Here is a 21664-nt window from a genome sequence, read left to right on the forward strand (position 1 = left end):
GCTCTTACAACAGGGGTGTCAAACTCAAATACAGAGTGGGCCAAAATTTAAAACTGAACAAAGCCGCGGGCCAAGGTTGAACAAATTAACCTTTTAATAGGGACCCAAACCATACTTGCCAACCTTGAGACCTCCAATTTCGGGAGGTGGGGGGTGGGGGTGGGGGTGGGGGGGTGCGTGGTTGGGGCGGGGGCATGGTTAAGAGGGGAGGAGTATATTTACAGCTAGAATTCACCAAGTCAAGTATTTCATATATATATATATATATATATATATATATATATATATATATATATATATATATATATATATATATATATTATATATATCCCCGCGACCCCGAAGGGAATAAGCGGTAGAAAATGGATGGATGGATGGATATATATATATATATATATATATATATATATATATATATATATATATATATATATATATATATATATATAAGAAATAATTGACTTTCAGTGAATTCTAGCTATATATATATATATATATATATATAAATATATAAAAGAAATACTTGAATTTCAGTGTTCATTTATTTACACATATACACACACATAACACTCATCTACTCATTGTTGAGTTAAGGGTTGAATTGTCCATCCTTTTTCTATTCTCTGTCACTATCTTTCTAACCATGCTGAACACCCTCTCTGATGATGCATTGCTGTGTGGCACGCACAAAAGTGCTTTCATCAAATGCACTAGATGGCAGTATTGTCCTGTTTAAGAGTGTCACAACATTGCTGTTTACGGCAGACGGACTGCTTTACTGTAGACGTTCTTTATATTGTGGGAAAGCGGACTCAGGTCCGCATGGAGCTGGAGGGGGCGTGGCCTCCAGCTCTGCCTGAACTTCGGGAGAAAATTTGTCCCGGGAGGTTTTCGGGAGAGGCGCTGAATTTCGGGAGTCTCCCGGAAAATCCGGGAGGGTTGGCAAGTATGACCCAAACAAGTTTTGCATTAAATATTGAACAAGCAAGGCTTATATAACTTTATAGTGACATGCAAAATCGAGTTTCAAATAATAATAATAATCATTAAAAAATATCAATGGCATATCAAATACAATGGGCCAACACTCGGACTGGACGAAAAGGGGACGTTACAATTCTCGGGAGGGGCACTGAAATTTGGGAGTCTCCCGGGAGGTTTGGCAAGTATGAGAATTAGCGGTATACCGCGGCACCGCCGCTGTATATAATCGGCGGGCCAGCTCTAGTGTTAATTTGATATCACCTCACGGGCCAAATTTGGCCCGCGGGCCAGAGTTTGATACCCATGTCTTACAAGCCTTGGAAAAGATAAGTCTGTAAGTAAACTGTTTAACTTGTTTATGTAACTCAACATTAAGGTGGAAAGTGTTTAAGTTTGATACTAAGATGTTTATTGAAAAACTACTTTTTTGCACTGTTTCAATTGATGTTTTGAGGACTTAAAATGGCTGCCAGTCGTGTATTTCCACCATCGAAATAGTTTCAACACAGTTGTTGCCCTAGGATAAACTGGGTATAACACATGGCACACTGATAAAGCTTAACCTATTGTTACTATAACAATCTACAAGGTTAATGTAGGTTGATTCTCTTTCTCCCCCTCCATTTTTTTGCATTCTTTCATATCTCAAGTTATCATTACATATATGCATTGTTGCATTTGAACAACTGTATTGTTGATAATAGAGTTAAATTATTGGTATTGTTCATTATCAATAGCGCTATTTCTATTTGTATTTTTATTGATCCATTTGTAGTGTAATAATGCTCATTGTCATTTCTGTATTATTTTTTATTTTCGCTAACTGTTTATTTGCTATCACTTTTACCATCATATTTGTACATGTCATATTTGCTGATGTTGCTCTATTGTTGTTGTTGTGTTTGCTGTTGTTTTTGTCTCTCTGTCTAATCCCCCTCTTTTCCCCACAAGTTCCCCCTCTCTCTTCCTTTTTTTCTCTTTCTATCCCCTCCTGCTCCGGCCCGGCTGCACCAAATGATAATATAAATACATTTAATAAAGTCAAATACAAATAAGGCAACAAGAGAAGTATCCCACACTTCTCTTTTGTAAAGTAAATTTGAACAGCCGATATGGGCATCTACATCTACTATATGATTTGCCTGAGAAGCTGGACAGGACAAAAAAAAAAAATAAATAGTTTCAACAATTATAAATGATAAATGGGTTGTACTTGTATAGCGCTTTTCTACCTTCAAGGTACTCAAAGCGCTTTGACACTACCTCCACATTTACCCATTCACACACACATTCACACACTGATGGAGGGAGCTGCCATGCAAGGCGTTAACCAGCACCCATCAGGAGCAAGGGTGAAGTGTCTTGCTCAGGACACAACGGACATGACGAGGTTGGTACTAGGTGGGGATTGAACCAGGGACCCTCGGGTCGCGCACGGCCATTCTTCCACTGCGCCACGCCGTGGAAGTACTTGTTAGATGATAGTACTGTATATTTGGATGAAGCTGATATTTACATATTGTGTATTACATTTCAGTGTGTTAATTGAATCACATAGCTTATACATTTGTCATTGTGTGTATTTCAGTTTAATTTTTTTTTTAAATAACAGTCCAGTGCAAGACAAAAGTAAAGATAGGAAAAGACAAAGCAAGATCAACAACAACAAAGAGCCTAAATTGATTAATCTGCTTTGGATTGTTTGTTAGCTGTCTGCCAAGCTGTTTAACCTCAACACGTATAGTGAGGGCAGAACAGGCAATATGCAATTATTGCCAGGCTTCGCTCTAATGTAAGTGGGGGAATAATTGTTGATTGATGACTGTGGTGTTCTTAGTGTCATAGTGTGTGTAGTTAGTATGTTCCAATAGCAGCAGAAGTGCACTTTTTGGAGAGCTGTATTATTTTCAGTTTTGTGCCCATTTTATTTAACACTATATTATTATTTATACACCTATATTGATCACAAAGACAGGTTGTTTTTGTGTTATTGTATATATTTGTTTTTCTGAAAAATCCCACTTACCGGTAATATACTTTGGGTAACAACAGTCAATATTTTTTTATTTTATTTTTTTTAGGGGGGTAACAGTCAATATTTATTTTATTTTATTTTTTTCTTATAAAATACAAGTGAGCTTTTGTTAAACCAAATATTGTGTTTTTTTCCATATACAACAACCTATCTGGATTCGTTAAGAGAATCAATAAGGAATCGGGTCGATAAGAGGATTCGATAATGGGCTCGAACTCGATAATTTCTTATCAAACATCATCCCTAGTTGTCACAGAGGGCTCTGAAATTGGGATCAGAGCTCACCTATATAGTCGTCTCCGGTGTTAAGACAGTTGAGGTGAGAGAACTTTTATTTCCATGTCAAACTGTAAATATTCAGCTCCTAGGTGCTTTTACACTAAACAATTGTTGCTACCTGCAAGAGAAAAGTCACTCACAAATGATTTGCAGTACAGTCGTGAGTCAAGACAATATTTGCATGCAAAAAAAGTGCAACTTACTCGTGTTGATGCCTCAAAATCAATAACGACAACAGGAGGCCAAAAACTTCTGGAAAGGTTTAATCTCACTGTCACTGTTCTACCAAACAGTGGGGATGGTGTCAGCTGTAGAAAATAAATGGAGACAACAGTGATGACCACATACACGTGAGGAGGAGGAACAAGAACTAGAATGTCGGCGTGTGTGGTGGAGAACTCACTAGAAATAGTTTCAACTGTGCATGCAAAACGCTTGCAAAGGTCACGTGAGGCCAAACGAAGACGACACACAAACACACACTCGCCCTGCTGGACGGGGCAGGAGTGTGGCGTGGAGAACAGTACACATGTGCTCAAATAATACTGCTAAATATTATTCCCCTGAAATGTCATATAGCTCACTATGAGCACATCTTTTTCTTTTTTTTTTTACACTTTGGGAGAGGCATGTAAAATATAAGACATTTACCCACTTACGTACAGGTAAAGGTACAATAAAAAAATAAATTATCACCTCAATAAACCAAAAATAAACTTTTCATGTGTGCCCCTCTTTTTTTATGTGGCTGACCAGCAGGGAGCAGCAGAGCGCCTCCACAGCCGCTGTTGGAGGGAGGGAGCACAATGCACCCGTCTGATTGGCCCGGACCAATCACGTGGCAGCACGCGTGGTGATGTCACAGGAGGAGGAAGTGCGCCATTTAAAATTGACAGTTGAGCGCTCACTTTTACAATATTGTACGAGTATGTTTAAACCTACAGTGAGGGACATCATCACGTTTTTTTTTCTGATAAGCTCACCTCGACAAAAAAAACTAGAGTTTGGTAACGACAAATCCCTTTGAAAGAGGTGCAGGGAAGGGACGCACTATATATTATATTCATTTGTGCACCAAATGCAGCACTTCCGGTGACTCCAGCATGCTCCAGGGTGGTGTCTGAAGAGAGAAAGGTGGCCTTTGCTGGGAATACACCTCGCAACCATCTGTTTGTGAATGACGCGGCGGCCCAGAGGGTGGTTTTCAACGACTAACTATAGAGACGTTTCTTGAAATGGAACGACTACTTCTCACTGTCCTCCTCCCTGGCGAGGGAGAGAAGAGAGTCCCCACCTCTGGCCGCCATCTATTGCTTTAAAAGATGTCCATAGGTAACAACAGTGCAGGTTTGGTGACGAATGGGGAGGGCGGGGGGGGCTTTGATTGACAGCACTGACCGCTATGATGGTCACGGTGTGGGTTCGGGGCCAGGGAATGCATTGTGTGTGTGTTGAGCCTCAAGTCCACGTCAGAAGTAGTTCAGCTCCACAGTCCCGCCTCCTGGATGTTGCTATAGTTACTACTGGAGTGCAGAATGCCCATGTTGCCATGGCGATGCTGTGAGACCCACTTCCATAATCAGAGCCGTCGAGGCGTCCGCTCCGATTGTTTGCGGTTACTGCGGGTTGTCGGCCCGGAGGTTCTCCAGGATTTGGATGAGGCTCTCGAGCCCGAGCACGTAACCTTGGTCGGGTCCGTCGTGCACCGCCGTGTCGCCGCGGAAACCTTTGAACGTGGAGTGGGCGAAGTCGATCATGCGAACGTCCACCAGGGGGTGCTGCCGGGGCGAGGGGGCGGAGGGGGGAGGCGGCACGGGGGTCAGACTGGGAGCGGGGCAAGGGGAGTCCTGATGGGGGTGTGGCGACGGGGCGGAGTGGCAGGCCGGCTTTGTGGGCGGGGCCGGCGGGGGAGGAAGAGGTGAGGGTGGGGCCATTAGTGCGGGTCCCTGATTGGACGGCTGGCCGGGTTCCTTGTCATGGCTTATGTCTGTGGCACAGGGAGCGTCGGTGGCTGGAGGCGCGGGACCAAAGTGAGGCTCCTCCGGACCCACGGTAGTCTTTTGGCGAACACCGACCTGCCCACGACTGAAACCTGCATGAGGCTCAGGGTCCTGCGAGTAAACACGGAATAGAACATCACATCAGTCCAAATACCACCTCAGAAACACTTGGCTATCCAAGTACCACAATAATGACCAACATTTAAATACAGTAGCGTAGCAGGCCCAAGTATTCATTACAAACAAGGCAGAAGTGTAGTTTATATTTTTGGCTGCGGTAACACCACACACAGTTTGAACAGTAACACTGTGTTTGAATGTAGGAAAATAAAACACTGTACATGTACTTTAATGAAAGGATTCTTTAGAGCAGTGTTTTTCAACCTTTTTTGAGCCAAGGCACATTTTTTGCGGTGAAAAAATGCGGAGGCACACCACCAGCAGAAATCATTAAAAAACGAAACTCAGTTGACAATAAAAAGTCGTTGTCGCAATTGTTGGATATGACTTTAAACCATAACCAAGCATGCATCACTATACCGTATTTTTCGGAGTATAAGTCGCACCGGCCGAAAATGCATAATAAAGAAGGAAAAAAACATATATAAGTTGCACTGGAGTATAAGTCGCATTTTTTGGGGAAATGTATTTAATAAAACCCAACACCAAAAATAGACATTTGAAAGGCAATTTAAAATAAATCAAGAATAGTGAACAGGCTGAATAAGTGTACGTTATATGAGGCATGAATAACCAACTGGTATGTTACCTAACATATTATGATAAGAGTCATTCAAATAACTATAACATATAGAACATGCTATACGTTTACCAAACAATCTGTCACTCCTAATCGCTAAATCCCATGAAATCTTGTAAGTGTAGTAGAGATGCGCGGTTTGCGGGCACAACCGCGGAGTCCGCGGAGTATCCGCGGATCGGGCGGATGAAATTTAAAAAAATTTGATTTTATCCGCGGGTCGGGTCGGGTCGGGTCGGGTGGTTAAAAAAAAATTAGATTTTAAATAGATTCAGGCGGGTGGCAGTTAAACCAATTCGGAAATATATATACATAGTTAAATGTTGTTACCCACATACGAAAAACGAGCAGGCACCTGCAGCATATGCCACAACAGAAGAAAAAAAAAAAAAGAGATGGACACTTTTACGGAGCGGAGAAGGGACGCCTCGCCGGGGTCCGGGACCGAGGCCCCTTCCCCCGAGAGGGCCCCACCGGGAGCCGTAGCTGAGGCGATCCGCGAGAAGGGCCCGACGCACGTCCAGGGTCACCACCGCGCCCACCGCACCGACACCCCGCCTCGTCCGCCTTCGCCGCAGCCGGCGTCACGCGCAGCAGGTAAGCAGCTTACCTGCCCGCCACCCCCGTGGCCGGGGGCTCGTAACAGGGGTCACTCCGCGCGCTCCGCCCGCGCAGCTTACCTGCCCGCCACCCCTGTTGCCGGGGGCGCGTAACAGGGGTCACTCCGCGCGCAGTGCGCTCACGAAAGGGGTGGGGCTCACCCTGGTTGATATAGACAGCAGCTAGGACGGTGGCCATGGAAGTTGGACCCGCTAAGGAGTGTGTAACAACCCACCTGCCGAATCAACTAGCCCTGAAAATGGATGGCGCTGGAGCGTCGGGCTCATACGCGGCCGTCACCTGCAGCGAGACGCGCTTGGAGGTGCGCTCAGCGCGGCTCCCATATGATTGCGCAATGGTGTGCGTCTGGGTCGTGACAGCGTGGCACGCGAATATCTGTACTGCATTGGATCAGTCTCCTTTCTTTAACAGGCAAAAGCTTTATAACCTCACTAATGCCTTGCATCGTCTATATTAGATATATAACAACGGGCGGATGCGGTTCTGATCAAAAGTTAGATCGGGTGGATTGCGGATGGTTGACGACTTTCTGATGCGGTTGCGGATGAAATAATTGCCTATCCGTGCATCTCTAACGTCTAGTCTCTTACGTGAATGAGATAAATAATATTATTTGATATTTTACGCCAATGTTTTAATCATTTCACACATAAGTCGCTCCTGAAACTATGAAAAAAAACGGCGACTTATAGTCCGAAAAATACGGTACTTTGTTTTAGCAATCAAAAATATTTCAGTTGTTTTTATCCTTCTTTGTGGGGACATTGTTGATTGTTATGTCATGTTCGGATGTTGCTCCACAGTAAGTCTTTGCTGTCGTCCAGCATTCTGTTTTTGTTTACTTTGTAGCCAGTTCAGTTTTAGTTTCGTTCTGCATAGCCTTCCCTAAGCTTCAATGCCTTTTCTTAGGGGCACTCACCTTTTGTTTCTTTTTGGTTTAAGCATTAGACAGCTTTTTACCTGCACACTGCCTCCCGCTGTTTTCCGACATCTACAAAGCAATTAGCTACCGGCTGCCACCTACTGATATGGAAGAGTATTACACGGTTACTCTGCCGAGCTCTAGACAGCACCGACACTCAACAACACATCATTTGCAGACTATAATTACTGGTTTGCAAAACATATTTTTAACCCGAATAGGTGAAATGAGATCATCTCCCACGGCACACCAGTGTGCCGCGTACCACTAGATGGAGCCCACGCACTACAGTTTGAAATTCACTGTACTAAGGTTTGCTAGATAGCGCACGCAAAGCTGATGTACGAAGCTGGTGTGCAGAGGACTGTGTCTCCTAAATGAGCACAACAGAGAGTGCAGTCCATTTAGCACTTTGGCCTTCACATGTAGAACATATTAGAACAAGCACAATACAGAGAGGAGAAGATGCAAATATAATCATTACTTTTATGTCGACCCACCTTTCCCTCATAGATGATGAGCAGCGAGGACGAGTAGAAGCGATAGGACGCTTGCCGCTCCAGCACCACCTTCAGGCTGTGAAGCTTATTCAGGATCGGCTCGAAGAGGTCCCGCCTCAGGCCCCGTCCGTCGTGCATGTACTGGTAGAGGGCCTGGCGGAACCCTTCGATGGACAGACCGCGGCCATAGTACTTGTTCCTGCAGAGGTAGTGGCCGGTGTTGAGCTGGTACACCTGCAGAGACAATGTCAAATACTGCACAGTTGTCTCAGCAGCATATTTGCCAAGGTCTGGTAGGGAGGGGCCCTGTGTTCTTCACCTGCATGCCACACAGTCGCACCCCCAGTGCCGCCGAGGTGCTCTGCTCGCACTTCTTCATCTGCCTGGCTGCCTTCTCCTCCGAGGCGTCGTCCCCGTGCTGCCTGGTGCCCATCTTCAAGTCCAGGATGCAGGGGTACGAGAAGTGGTGGACCACATTCTCCAACAACAGGAACTCTGGGTCAGACGCTCACATTAAGGAGGTAACCACTGTGCATACTTGCCAACCCTCCCGAATCTTCCGGGAGACTCCTGAATTCCAGTGCCTCTCCCGAAAATCCCCCGAGACAACCATTCTCCCGAATTTCTCCCGATTTCCAGCCAGACTTAAGGCACGCCCCCTCCAGGTCCATGCGTACCTGAGTGAGGACAGCCTGTCGTCACGTCCGCTTGGCCAACCAAAAAGTAACCACAGAACACTATACTGTATAGCAGGGGTCACCATCGCGGTGCTCGCGGGCACCAGGTAGCCCGTAAGGACCAGATGAGTCGCCCGCTGGCCTGTTCTGAAAATAGCTCAAATAGCAGCACTTACCAGTGAGCTGCCTCTATTTTTTCAATTGTATTTATTTACTAGCAAGCTGGTCTCGCTTTGCTCAACATTTTTAATTCTAAGGAGAGACAAAACTCAAATAGTATTTGAAAATCCATGAAAATATTTTAAATACTTTGTCTTCACTAACTGACAAAGAAACAGATAACAGATTTGGTGTCCAGTTCAAAGTGTGACATCCATCCATCCATCCATCCATCCATCTTCTTCCGCTTATCCGAGGTTGGGTCGCGGGGGCAGCAGCCTAAGCAGGGAAGCCCAGACTTCCCTCTCCCCAGCCACTTCGTCCAGCTCTTCCTGTGGGACCCCGAGGCGTTCCCAGGCCAGCCGGGAGACATAGTCTTCCCAACGTGTCCTGGGTCTTCCCCGCGGCCTCCTACCGGTCGGACGTGCCCTAAACACCTCCCTAGGGAGGCGTTCGGGTGGCATCCTGACCAGATGCCCGAACCACCTCATCTGGCTTCTCTCGATGTGGAGGAGCAGCGGCTTTACTTTGAGCTCCCCCCGGATGGCAGAGCTTCTCACCCTATCTCTAAGGGAGAGCCCCGCCACCCGGCGGAGGAAACTCATTTCGGCCGCTTGTACCCGTGATATTGTCCTTTCGGTCATAACCCAAAGCTCATGACCATAGGTGAGGATGGGAACGTAGATCCACCGGTAAATTGAGAGCTTTGCCTTCCGGCTCAGCTCCTTCTTCACCACAACGGATCGATACAGCGTCCGCATTACTGAAGACGCCGCACCGATCCGCCTGTCGATCTCACGATCCACTCTTCCCTCACTCGTGAACAAGACTCCGAGGTACTTGAACTCCTCCACTTGGGGCAGGGTCTCCTCCCCAACCCGGAGATGGCACTCCACCCTTTTCCGAGCGAGAACCATGGACTCGGACTTGGAGGTGCTGATTCTCATCCCAGTCGCTTCACACTCGGCTGCGAACCGATCCAGTGAGAGCTGAAGATCCTGGCCAGATGAAGCCATCAGGACCACATCATCTGCAAAAAGCAGAGACCTAATCCTGCAGCCACCAAACCAGATCCCCTCAACGCCTTGACTGCGCCTAGAAATTCTGTCCATAAAATCAAAGTGTGACATGATTTATTTAAAAATTTGAGAGTTGACTTTTGCATTTTACATGAGTTATTATTTGTACAAACATGGTGCAAAGTAATTCATGATTTGTTAAAAAATGTTAGTGGCTAGCTAGTTAAAATGGGATATTGTGATTTCACAAGACTGTCTTAGAAGTGATCATTTGAAAATGTTCAATTTGAAAAATGTGCACTTAAGAGAAAATATAAAAATAAAGTGTTGCATATTGATATTTATCTGTTTCTATATATATTTATTGTGAGAAATCATTAAGATGATCAGTGTTTCCACAAAGATAAATATCATTAATTATTAATAATAACAGAGTTAAAGGTAAATTGAGCAAATTGGCTATTTCTGGCAATTTATGTAAGTGTGTATCAAACTGGTAGCCCTTCGCATTAATCAGTACCCAATAAGTAGCTCTTGGTTTCAAAAAGATTGGTGACCCCTGCCGTATAGTGTTCTGTGGTTACTTTTTGGTTGGCCAACGGTTTACGTTGTATTGCGCACCCTGACGGCAAGTGTGGGAGTTTCTGAAGTATGATGTAAAGAGACGTAACTTCGTCACCTCGCCTGGTTATTGACTCCAACCCAGAATATTACACTGCCCATACCCATGCTCCTTCAAAGGATGTGCTACTGGCTGCAAAGCATTGCACTTTCAAATACAACAATGAGTAGAGAGGAGTGTTATGTGTGTATATGTGTAAATAAATGAACACTGAAATTCAAGTATTTATTTTATATATATATATATATATATATATATATATATATATATATATATATATATATATATATATATATATATATATATATATATATATATATATATATATATATATATATATATATAGGCTTCACGGTGGCAGAGGGGTTAGTGCATCTGCCTCACAATACGAAGGTCCTGAGTAGTCTTGGGTTCAATCCCGGGCTCGGGATCTTTCTGTGTGGAGTTTGCATGTCCTCCCCGTGACTGCGTGGGTTCCCTCCGGGTACTCCGGCTTCCTCCCACTTCCAAAGACATGCACCTGGGGATAAGTTGATTGGCAACACTAAAAATTGGCCCTAGTGTGTGAATGTGAGTGTGAATGTTGTCTGTCTATCTGTGTTGGCCCTGCGATGAGGTGGCGACTTGTCCAGGGTGTACCCCGCCTTCCGCCGGATTGTAGCTGAGATAGGCTCCAGCGCCCCCCGCGACCCCAAAGGGAATAAGCGGTAGAAAATGGATGGATGGATGGATATATATATATATATATATATATATATATATATATATATATAGCGAGAATTCACTGAAAGTCAAGTATTTATTTTATTTATATATATATATATATATATATATAAGAAATACTTAAATTTCAGTGAATTCTAGCTATAAATATACTCCTCCCCCCGACCCCGCCCACCTCAAACCCCACCCAAATCTCCTGAATTTGGAGGTCTCAAGGTTTGCAAGTATGCCACTGTGGGTTCTCGCTGACAGAATTTTAAACGTAATCTGCTGGGTTGAGTCCCCAAAACCAGAAAAGTGGAAGCTGTTCTAGCGGCAGATGAACATATTTTCTTCACTTCCTGCAGGAAGCACGGCCATGTTTGTGCATTTGTTTTCGGTGGACTAGAACAATGACCAACTGGGTTTGTGTTTCTCCAAGCTGCTGCAGTCTGGGCTCTTTGAAACTGGAGATCAAAATAGGATCTTTGACCTGATCTCGTACTATACCAGCCTCACCCATATTTACATCCTGGAACTGCCTGCTATTGTTCTGGTACATGACAAACAGCATCATTTATCTGAGGAATGTCTGACTGTGTGCTCATGGCTGAAAGTGTGAAGGCCCTTTTCTGATTGACAAACGGATGCCATTGATACAGGTGGCAAAATGTGAAGAACCTGGAAAAACAGGAGAAGGATACTGAAGAGCTTTCGGTCCTTGGAATCGGACCTCATACGGCTGAGCTGCTGCTTGTGGCAACGGAGACTCCAAGGATTGTGGCTGATCTTCTCCAAGCTCAAACCGCTGTTCCAGTCCAACATCTGGAAGGGAAGGTCCATGTGGATCTTGGCTTCCACTCTCGGACTCTTCAGCTCCACAAGATTGCTGTGTGGACGAGACAAGGTGATGTCATCATGAGGTTTCACAGGTAGCTCTACTAACAGCCCATTGCAAGATGTTTGGCCCCTTTATTTATGTCAAAACTAAATTTTTGACATACATTTTGACATTTTTCCTACGCTTTGCACCCTGCGACTTATAAAACGGTGCGTCAAATGTACAGATTTTTCTTCACTGACGGCCATAATGCAAACAGTTAAAAAAAACAAACACAAGCAAAGACACTGAAAAGGTGTGTTATTGTCTGTGCTGTGGCGGCATCTTTTGGACGAGTTTGCTCACTGCAGGGGCTGCGGATTGAACTTCTACAGTATTTTCTTCTGTTTAATGCCTTCGAGTACAAGTGCCGTTCTGTCTTCTCTTCGTCCATAGCGTTTCTACTTGTACGGATTCTTCATTCATCACTCCAAGCAACGTTTGTAAGTTTTACAATATAACTAAAACTATTCATACTTACTACACCATCCCATGTGTGATGTCTTTAAAAAGAGTGTTTTAATGCATATTTGTCGTAATGTAATGAAGCTGGCGTCATTGGCATTAACTAATATGCCAACACGTTTCCAAGTGTATGTGTTGGTATTATTAACTTACAATGGCATTCTTTTTGTATTGTTTCAGTTTCACAAATTCCTCGGTAAGTTCACCAAAACGTCACCGTGGAGTTATGGAGTCCATTTAGTTGATTGGAGAGCTAGCTTCTGCAGCTAGTGGGTCCATGACGATGACTTACCATACCATACCAACTGTATTTATAAAGCCCTTTACAAACAACCACAGTACAAGAACAAAGGGCTGTACACCACAAAGAAATACAGGCAAAGGACAGACTAAAAAATAACATTCAAAACAGAGGTAAAATACACTTTGAAAAAAGCAAATACAAATTATCTTAAGAACAATTTGTTCGATAAAAGCAGTTAAAAAGTTAAAAACAGTTAAAAAAGTTAAAAACAGTTTAAAGTCTCATGCTGGGTTTTTTAAAAGCCAGTGTACAAAAATGGGTTTTGAGAAGAGTCTTAAAAAGTAGCCAAAGAAGAGGCCTGTCTCTGACTTCTGTTTTGTTTGATCAGCCATTTTATTGCCGTGTTGCAGACAATGTTTGGAAACAATTAAAGTATGTCAAACATTTACAAAATCTCTGTGTAAATAACTCATGTACAGTATATATATGTGGCTTAACATATGGAAACACATTTTATTTTTCTTCAAACATTTAGTGGGTGCGTCTTATATCTCGGTGCGCTCTATAGTCCGGAAAATCCGGTAGTAAGACACCCTTTTTCACCCAACTGACTTTGAAACAACATACTTATCGGAGGGATCTGTGTCGCGATCACCGCGCTCCTCCTTGTGTTCCGAAGAGGAGGTGGAGCGATGGAGGCTGCGGCGCGAGTGTTTCCTCCTGGGCTGCTCCCGCTCAGGAGGCTCCTCGTGATCGCCGGCTCCCACCTCCACGTTGCTGTCGCCGTAAGGGTAAGCCACCAGGTTGATGTAGCCGTCAGAGTCGCCTTCGAAACATACCAGCACCACGCCTGACGGGGAGAGAGCCGGACGTCAAGATCGATTTTGCAGATTAATAAAGATTTTAATTTGGCATCTGTCTGTTTAAATTATTTACGGGCATCCAATTACACATAATTAGATAGGACAACCTGTGTTAGTTCAGCATTAGATTGCTATTTTTAGCTTCTCATCTCTGCTGAGGGGCCCTCTGATGTAATTTTGCTCAATGAGAAGAAATAAACCTGATGAGTCTCAAGTCCTGTGCTGGCTTTGTAAACAAAGAGCGGGACATCGTCTCTGGCTCAGCGTCCACTTAAACGCACATTGACATGTGACCATGTGAAAGCGCTTCTGGTTGAAGCGCCTGTCTGTCTGCTGCTGTGATGTCAGCAGGACATCTTTAGTGGGAACAGATCCAGAGCTAAATATAGACACCCTATGGACCACTGTTGTCATGGCACTGGGACCCGCAGGACCACGGAGAGTAGCGCAGGCGGGCCCTGGTGGGGATGCAGCCACAAAGCAGGTCAGTGGTCGACAGGTTCCCATCCAACAGAGCGCAAAATTAATTTAGGATGTTTAAAAAAATAAATAAATAAGACGCGACGACTGAGTTACTTTAGCCACGCTATTGTTTTTGAGGCGTGCCTAATGCACATACACCCTGACTCCTTTTTGACCCTCCGTCCATTCCGTAGCGTGGGAAAAGTAATGGCGTTTAGTTCCTGTTGACCTACAAGCGGGAAAATAGCGAGCAGAAATGCACAAAGAAAAGGGTACAATATGGAAATCCCAAGTCCAAGACGAGACCATTTTATCTTCGATCGCTGTAAGAGGACGTCATTGGAGCGAACACCTGTTGGCGTCTACAAGGTTAATATAGGTTGCTTCTCTTTCTTCCCCTCCATTTTTCTGCATTCTTTTGTATCTCTAGTTATTGTTATGTATATGTATTGTTGCATTTGAACAACAGTATTGTTGGTAATAGAGGTAAATTATTGGTATTGTTTATTATCAATAGCGCTATTTCTATTGGTATTTGTATTTCTGTAGTGTAATAATGCTCATTGTCAATTCTGTATTATTATTTATCTCGCTAACTGCTTCTTTGTTATCACTTTTACCATCATATTTGTACAAATCCTATTTGCTGATGTTGCTCTGTTGTTGTTGTTGTCTCTCTGTCTTATCCCCCTCTTGTCCCCACAATTTCCCCCTCTGTCTTCTTTTTTTCTCTCTTTCTATGCCCTCCTGCTCCGGCCCGGCTGATCATATAAATACATTTAATAAAGTCAAATAAAAATAAGGCAACAAGAGAAGTATCCTACACTTTTGTAAAGTAAATGTGTACAGCCGATATGGGCGTCTACATCTACTATATGATTTGCCTGAGAAGCTGAACAGGACAAAAAAAAGAGGAGCTTGACTTCCGTGTTTGGCATACTGTTGAACACATTGAGGGCATAAACTGAGGATTGTTACTGTAACTACTTTAGTGAGATGGAATTAAAGTCTAGAGTCACCTTTTTACCGGAGCCTTTCATTCATGTCGTCAAAACATGTCAAGACACCTCTTATAATACCAATCACACACAATGGAAACAAGCCTTTTGGCTTTTTAAAGCATTACTTGGATTCAATTCTTTAAGATGTCAATAAACTTCTCAATCAATCAATCAATTCCGATTTACAGTAATTGCGCTACGCGTCACATCCGGGCTAACTACTGTAACAAAAATGAAAAATGTATCACATTGCGATTGTTCTTTGATTGTCGAGGATGTTTTGTGGTATAATCTGTGATATTTCTGCCTAAATAAAAGCTAGTACGTCAGTTGACAGCTATAACGTGGGACATTTTATGGCAGATTGACGGCCCTAAAAAGAATATGCACTTTATTTCAAACAATTAAACTATTTAATCATGATTAGTCGTATTTAGGTCATAGTTAACTCAAAATCACAGTTACCGGTAGTTAATAAGTGTACACCAGACAGATCATTTTAAAGTTTTAACATCACGACTGGGCAATTCATTTGCTTTCATGGAGTGTGTTTTAAACATTGTTGTTTTTTTAAAACAGTTCAACACAAAAAGGACAAACATGGTTTTAATCACAATAAAAAATAAAAATACTTGCTGTGCGTTGGTGTCTAGCCAGATTTTGTATTTTGTAGGAATACATAATTTGTATTCATGCTGTAGGAACACTTGCATTCAGAGAATGAGCTACACTTCCATGTTTAGACACCAGTTTCAAACATTAATAACACAAAATGTGGATTGTTATGATCATTGTCAGCGATGTTTGGTAATGTAAAATGTGATATTTTTACCTAAATAAATGCTTTGGATATTCTGTACATTAAATATTGTACAAGTTAATTATATTCATATCTCTGCATGACAATGTCTTAACATTCTCTATTTATTTATAAAATGTAATATTCAGCCTGCTAAACCCTTCTAGAATTGAGGACTCAACCACAACATGTTAGAATATAATTATTTACATACTGTACCCTTTTCTTTGTCCATTTCTGCTTGCTATTTTTCCGCTTGTGGCTCATCAGTCACAAGTGAACGCAGCAAAGTTCCCCCTTTCTACGGAACGACCCGAGGGTCAAAAAGGATGCGTGTGTGGCAATCGTGCAATAAAAAAAATTGGTGTCGTGAAAGGAACTTATAGTTAACACGTTATTATTGTGTTAACTTTGACAGCCCTAATCCTTTTATTAACATGTTCTGGTTGAAAGTCCTCAATTACAGAATGTTTAGCGAGAATATTGTATTAATAAATAGAGATGGCTACGACAATGTCATGCAGCAAAGCGAGGATGATTAACTTGTACAACACGTATCGTACAGAATATCAAAAGCATTTGTTCAGGTAGGAATGACACATTTTGCATTGTTGCGCAACGTTGGCAGTCAAAGCATGATCGTAACAATCCACATCTTGTGTTATTAACATGTGAAACTGGTCTCTAAACATGTTTTAGCTCCTCTCCTCTGAATGCAAGTGCTCCTACAGCAGGAATACAAATGTAATATTCCTACAAAATCTGGCAAGACACTAACGCACTGCAGGTAATTTTTTTTTTTAATTATTGGCATTCAAAGCATGTTTGTCTCCTTTTTGTGTTGAACTCTTCAAAAAATATTGAATTAAAACAAACAAATTTTCAAGTCATGGTATTAAAAACTTCAAAATTATCTGTCTAGGGTACACTTGTTAATGATGAAAAAGTATACCTGCGATTAATCGCTATTCATTTTGAGTTAATGCACACTCTTGGCATTCTCTCGATGAGCTTCAAGCACACCTGTGAAGTGAAAACCATTTCAGGTGACTACCCCCTTGAAAACGAGATGCTGCATCTCAAGGGCGTTTCCATAAATAAATTAAAAGATTGTTTTCTTTGTTTAAAAATAGAACCAGCAAATTTTGAAATTGTACAAATCATAATATTGTTGGTTTTTTTGTTTGTTTTTTGTTTTTACAATTACCTGTTGCGGTTAATAGTATATATACCGTATTTTCCGCACTATAAGGCGCACCTAAAAACCTCCAATTTTCTCAAAAGCTGACAGTGCGCCTTATAATCCGGTGCGCCTTATATATGGACCAATATTGAGCCACAACAAGTCTCACAACCCCAGCCTCTACTGTAGCGTCTATTCTATGCGTCTTATAATGCGGTGCGCCTTATATATGAACAAGTTTAAAAATAGGCCATTCATTGAAGGTGCGCCTTATAATCCGGTGTGCCTTATAGTGCGGAAAATACGGTACCGGTACTTTGAATGTTGTCTGTCTATCTGTGTTGGCCCTGCGATGAGGTGGCGACTTGTCCAGGGTGTACCCCGCCTTCCGCCCGATTGCAGCTGACATAGGCTCCAGCACCCCCCGCCACCCCGAACGGGACAAGCGGTAGAAAATGGATGGATGGATGGTGAACAAACTGCGATTAATCGCGATTAAATGTTTTAAACGTTTGACAGTCTTAATAAATATAGAGGTACACTCACTGACTATTTTATTAGGTATACTTCTTCAGGAATGGCAGCTCCTGGTCTTTCAAGTAGGGGGAAGCTCAATTGCAGCAGCCCTCTAAACACGAGCACACTCTCCGATAACAGACAAAAAGATGCTAGATTTGACAAAGAAAACTCACTTAGAGAATTGCAAAATTATCCACATCAACTCGAAACAATGGAATGAAAGTTGAAAAATGCTGCCGTACTGGTTTATATGTCAAGCTCGCCGATTGTGCCCATCCTAGTCACTGCCGTTGTGTCCTTGGGCAAGACACTTTACCCACCTGCTCCCAGTGCCACCCACACTGCTTTAAATGTAACTTAAATATTGGGTTTCACAATGTAAAGCGCTTTGAGTCACTTGAGAAAAAGCGCTATATAAATATAATTCACTTCACTTCATTTTGCGGTCCAACGAAAATGGAGTCAACCCCAGAAAGATCGTCCTATCAACGGCGTCCAGGCCAGCCGAGGCCAAACCCACTTCTCATTCACTCCCAGAGACGCTCGTCGTCTGATGGGCAGGAAAAAACTGAGCATTAATCCAATGATTGTCTAGTTTGGCTGCAGTGAAACAACCCAGCCTATGCTCCCCTATTGAAGTCAATGGACGCTCAGCTTCAACATTGTTTAATGCACTGTGATGCTACCACAATAATTGAAAAGAACGTCACGAAAGTAGCTGATTCTGAACAAAAGTTGAACGCATATTTAGTCAATGAAAAGTAAACAACAAAATACATATTTGACCACTCCTTTTTTACATTTTAGGGGAAACAGTCTTACAGCAATCCCCACTGTTCTTACGTGTAAGCATAAAGCAGCAATATTTTGTATTTTATCAGCCATGTAATCATTATACAGTTCTATAACAGGGGATAAGACTAAGGCACTGCAAAAAACATAAGAATAAAGTGCTTCTGTGTACAGGGGCCCGTCCCTCAAAGCATGAAACAACTGCTTACTCTGCGTTTGTTAGTCAGTTGATCTTGTCTGTGTCTGCACCATTAAGTTGGCTTATTTTAAAGTAAACATGGGAACAGTCGCGAGCATCAATCAGGTGACGAAAAGCAGAGCATTGTGCTTGTGTGCTGTATGCACATACCTCTGGAGTGTGAACAATCCAGTGAGCGAGGTGACAGTATTATGTTACATTATGTGGGCACGGGTGACCTTTTGCGGCAATTAATCCCTGTTTGGGTCGGGCTATAAAAATAGCATCTTTCTAGCGTGAGAGTGCAATATGGCTGTTGTTGACACTGCCCAGCCTCTGTGGTCAATGTGTGTTGAGCGCATGGCGTGCATGTAGCGTGTTTACTGTCAAGGTTGTGGATTGAGTCAGCAGAACATAGAGAGGACAGGTGTCAAACCAAGGCCAAGGGGCCAGATCTGGCCCGCCATATCATTTTTGGTGGCCCGCCAAGCCATTTTATATACGTAGTTATCTGGCCCACCATGTTATTTATTTTGACCCGCCACGTTATTTAATGTTGTCTTTCACAATATTTTATGTGGCCCACCACGCCATTTTCATGTTATTTTATGCGGACGCCACACCATTAAACGTCAACCACCATGTCATCCTTTAGGTAGCCCAAAATGCCATTTTATGTCATTGATTTTGGCCCCCATGTCATTTTATGTTGTCTGTCACATCATTTTATGTGTTCCTCTACGTCATTTTATGTGGCCTGCCAAATCATTTTAAGTGGCCCGCCCTTATCATTTTATCCGGACGGATCCTGTCACATTATTTTATCTGGCCCACCATGTCATTGATTGTGGCCAGCCACATCATTTTATGTGTTCCTCCACATCATTTTACGTGACCCGCGATTTGATTTGATCTGGCCCGCCAAATTATTTGCTCTGGCCAACAATGTGATTGATTGTGGCCTGCCATGTCATTTTGTTGTCTGTCACATTATTTCATGTAGCCCACCACATCATTGTGGCCCACCACGTCATTTTATGTGTTCCTCCTAGGGGTGTAACGGTACACAAAAATTTCGGTTCGGTACGTACCTCGGTTTAGAGGTCACGGTTCGGTTCATTTTCGGTACAATAAGAAAACAATAAAATATAAATTTGTGGGTTATTTATTTACCAAATTTGCAAAATCTTCCACCAAACATATTGTGAAAATATTTGATGTGAAGTAATGGGAACCTTGGATAGGTCAATAATTCATAATAACATTGATTTTGATTCAATATTATGTTTTGAGCAATGACAGTTTGAAAGAAAAAACAACAGCTTTGTTTTATTAGTCAACATTGCAACTTTTTCGACTCTTGAACGCATCATAATTATCCCCTCAACTCCCCCCAAAATGGATTAACTCTTGAACGCATCATAATTATCCCCTCAAAATCCCCCAAAATGGATTAACTCGCTGGAATAAAAAAGACAATATAACATACATACATAAACGCGGATGCATGTGAAAAAGTGCAATATATTTATCTGTACAGTAATCTATTTATTTATTTATATATGCACCTTATTGCTTTTTTATCCTGCACTACCATGAGCTAATGTAACGAAATTTCGTTCTTATCTGTACTGTAAAGTGCAAATTTGAATGACGATAAAAAGGAAGTCTAAGTCTAAGTCTTTTTCTAAATTACATTTAACCTTTAAGCTTTTTTATTTTACTTTTGTTATGTTTTTGTTAATTTTAATAGTATTTTTAGAATGTGCCGTGGGCCTTTAAAACAAATGGCCTCCGGGGCACACTTTTGACACCCCTGTTATAGATAATATAAAATTTAATGTGATAAATCTATGGATAAAAAGCAGAGCCTGGCGACGCATGTGCGTTTATCATAACTCTCTCTCTCTCTCTCTCTGTCTCTGCCCCTCCCTCACCAATGCTGCTGTGCGCACAATTTGTTTTGTTTTCAACCCCTTCTTAACCCTGAACGTACATTGAAAATACACGCAACCCTAACTCAAAATGCCGGACATTTGAGGCATTTAAGAAACTCCGCCCTGACAACTCCGCAAAAGAGGACATGTCCGGTGAAAAGAGGACGTATGGTCAGTCTATCCTAGCCCGTTAGCTGCTAGCATGCCGTGTGTTGTGCCTCGGTGTGCATTGTTTACACAACGTCCGTTACGCTACTTAATATGTCCGTGTGGAAACTCGTTCGGTACACCTCCGAACCGAATCGACATCCCCGTACCGAAACGGTTCAATACAAATACACGTACCGTTACACCCCTAGTTCCTCCACATCATTTTACCTGGCCTCCCACATCGTTTTATGTGGCCAGCCACATAATTTTATGTGTTCCTCCACGTCATTTCATCTGGCCCGCCGTGTGATTGTTTGGGGCCCGCCATATCATTTTGTTGTCTGTCACATTATTTTACGAGGCCCGCCACTTCATTTTATCTGGCCCGCCACGTCATTTTGTTGTCTGTCACGTTATTTTATGTGGCCCACCACACCATTTTGTGTGTTCCTCCACACCATTTCACCTGGCCCGCCACATTATTTTTTGTGGCCCGCCATGCCATTTTATCTGGTCGATCACTTTATTTATAGTGGCCCGCCACGTCATGATTGTATCCTAAAGGCTGCAAATAATAAAGCTCTATCTAACTAAATGCATTCGCTCTTTGAATTTTGACAGATAAAAAATGTACTGCATACAATTGCATTTGTTCTACACTTGAATAATATCTCATCAAGCAACAACATATTTTAAGCATTGTTTGTCACCCTGACTTGCAATTTCAAAGCAAATTCTTCATCAATCAGTTAGTAAAGAATACAATAATAGCAGTCGCCAATGCTAATTCTGTAACAACGCTATTACATACATTTATATATGTAGATTAGGGGTGTAACGGTACGTGTATTTCTTTTGAACCGTTTCGGTACGGGGGTTTCGGTTCGGAGGTTTACCGAACGAGTACACAT

At 42.5% G+C, this 21664-nt stretch overlaps 1 protein-coding gene across 4 annotated transcripts in view; it reads right to left on the reverse strand.

Annotated features, from left to right (window-relative positions):
* Positions 1-3545: 3545 nt before the first annotated feature.
* The window catches only part of ip6k1 (inositol hexakisphosphate kinase 1), a 101310-nt gene continuing 83191 nt past the window's right edge, over positions 3546-21664 (reverse strand). For 3 of the 4 annotated variants that reach the window (XM_061940867.2, XM_061940869.2, XM_072912867.1), the window contains 5 exons: positions 13497-13719; positions 11985-12169; positions 8421-8602; positions 8102-8335; positions 3546-5409 (listed from right to left, as the gene is read on the reverse strand). In XM_061940867.2, coding sequence (XP_061796851.2) covers positions 4915-5409; positions 8102-8335; positions 8421-8602; positions 11985-12169; positions 13497-13719 — 1319 coding nt within the window. In that variant the 3' untranslated portion in view covers positions 3546-4914. The remainder of the gene's footprint in view (positions 5410-8101; positions 8336-8420; positions 8603-11984; positions 12170-13496; positions 13720-21664) is intronic. The other variant, XM_061940873.2, reaches the window with a different exon arrangement.

The sequence above is a fragment of the Nerophis lumbriciformis genome, linkage group LG03 (genome assembly GCF_033978685.3).
Source record: "Nerophis lumbriciformis linkage group LG03, RoL_Nlum_v2.1, whole genome shotgun sequence".
NCBI lineage: Eukaryota > Metazoa > Chordata > Actinopteri > Syngnathiformes > Syngnathidae > Nerophis > Nerophis lumbriciformis.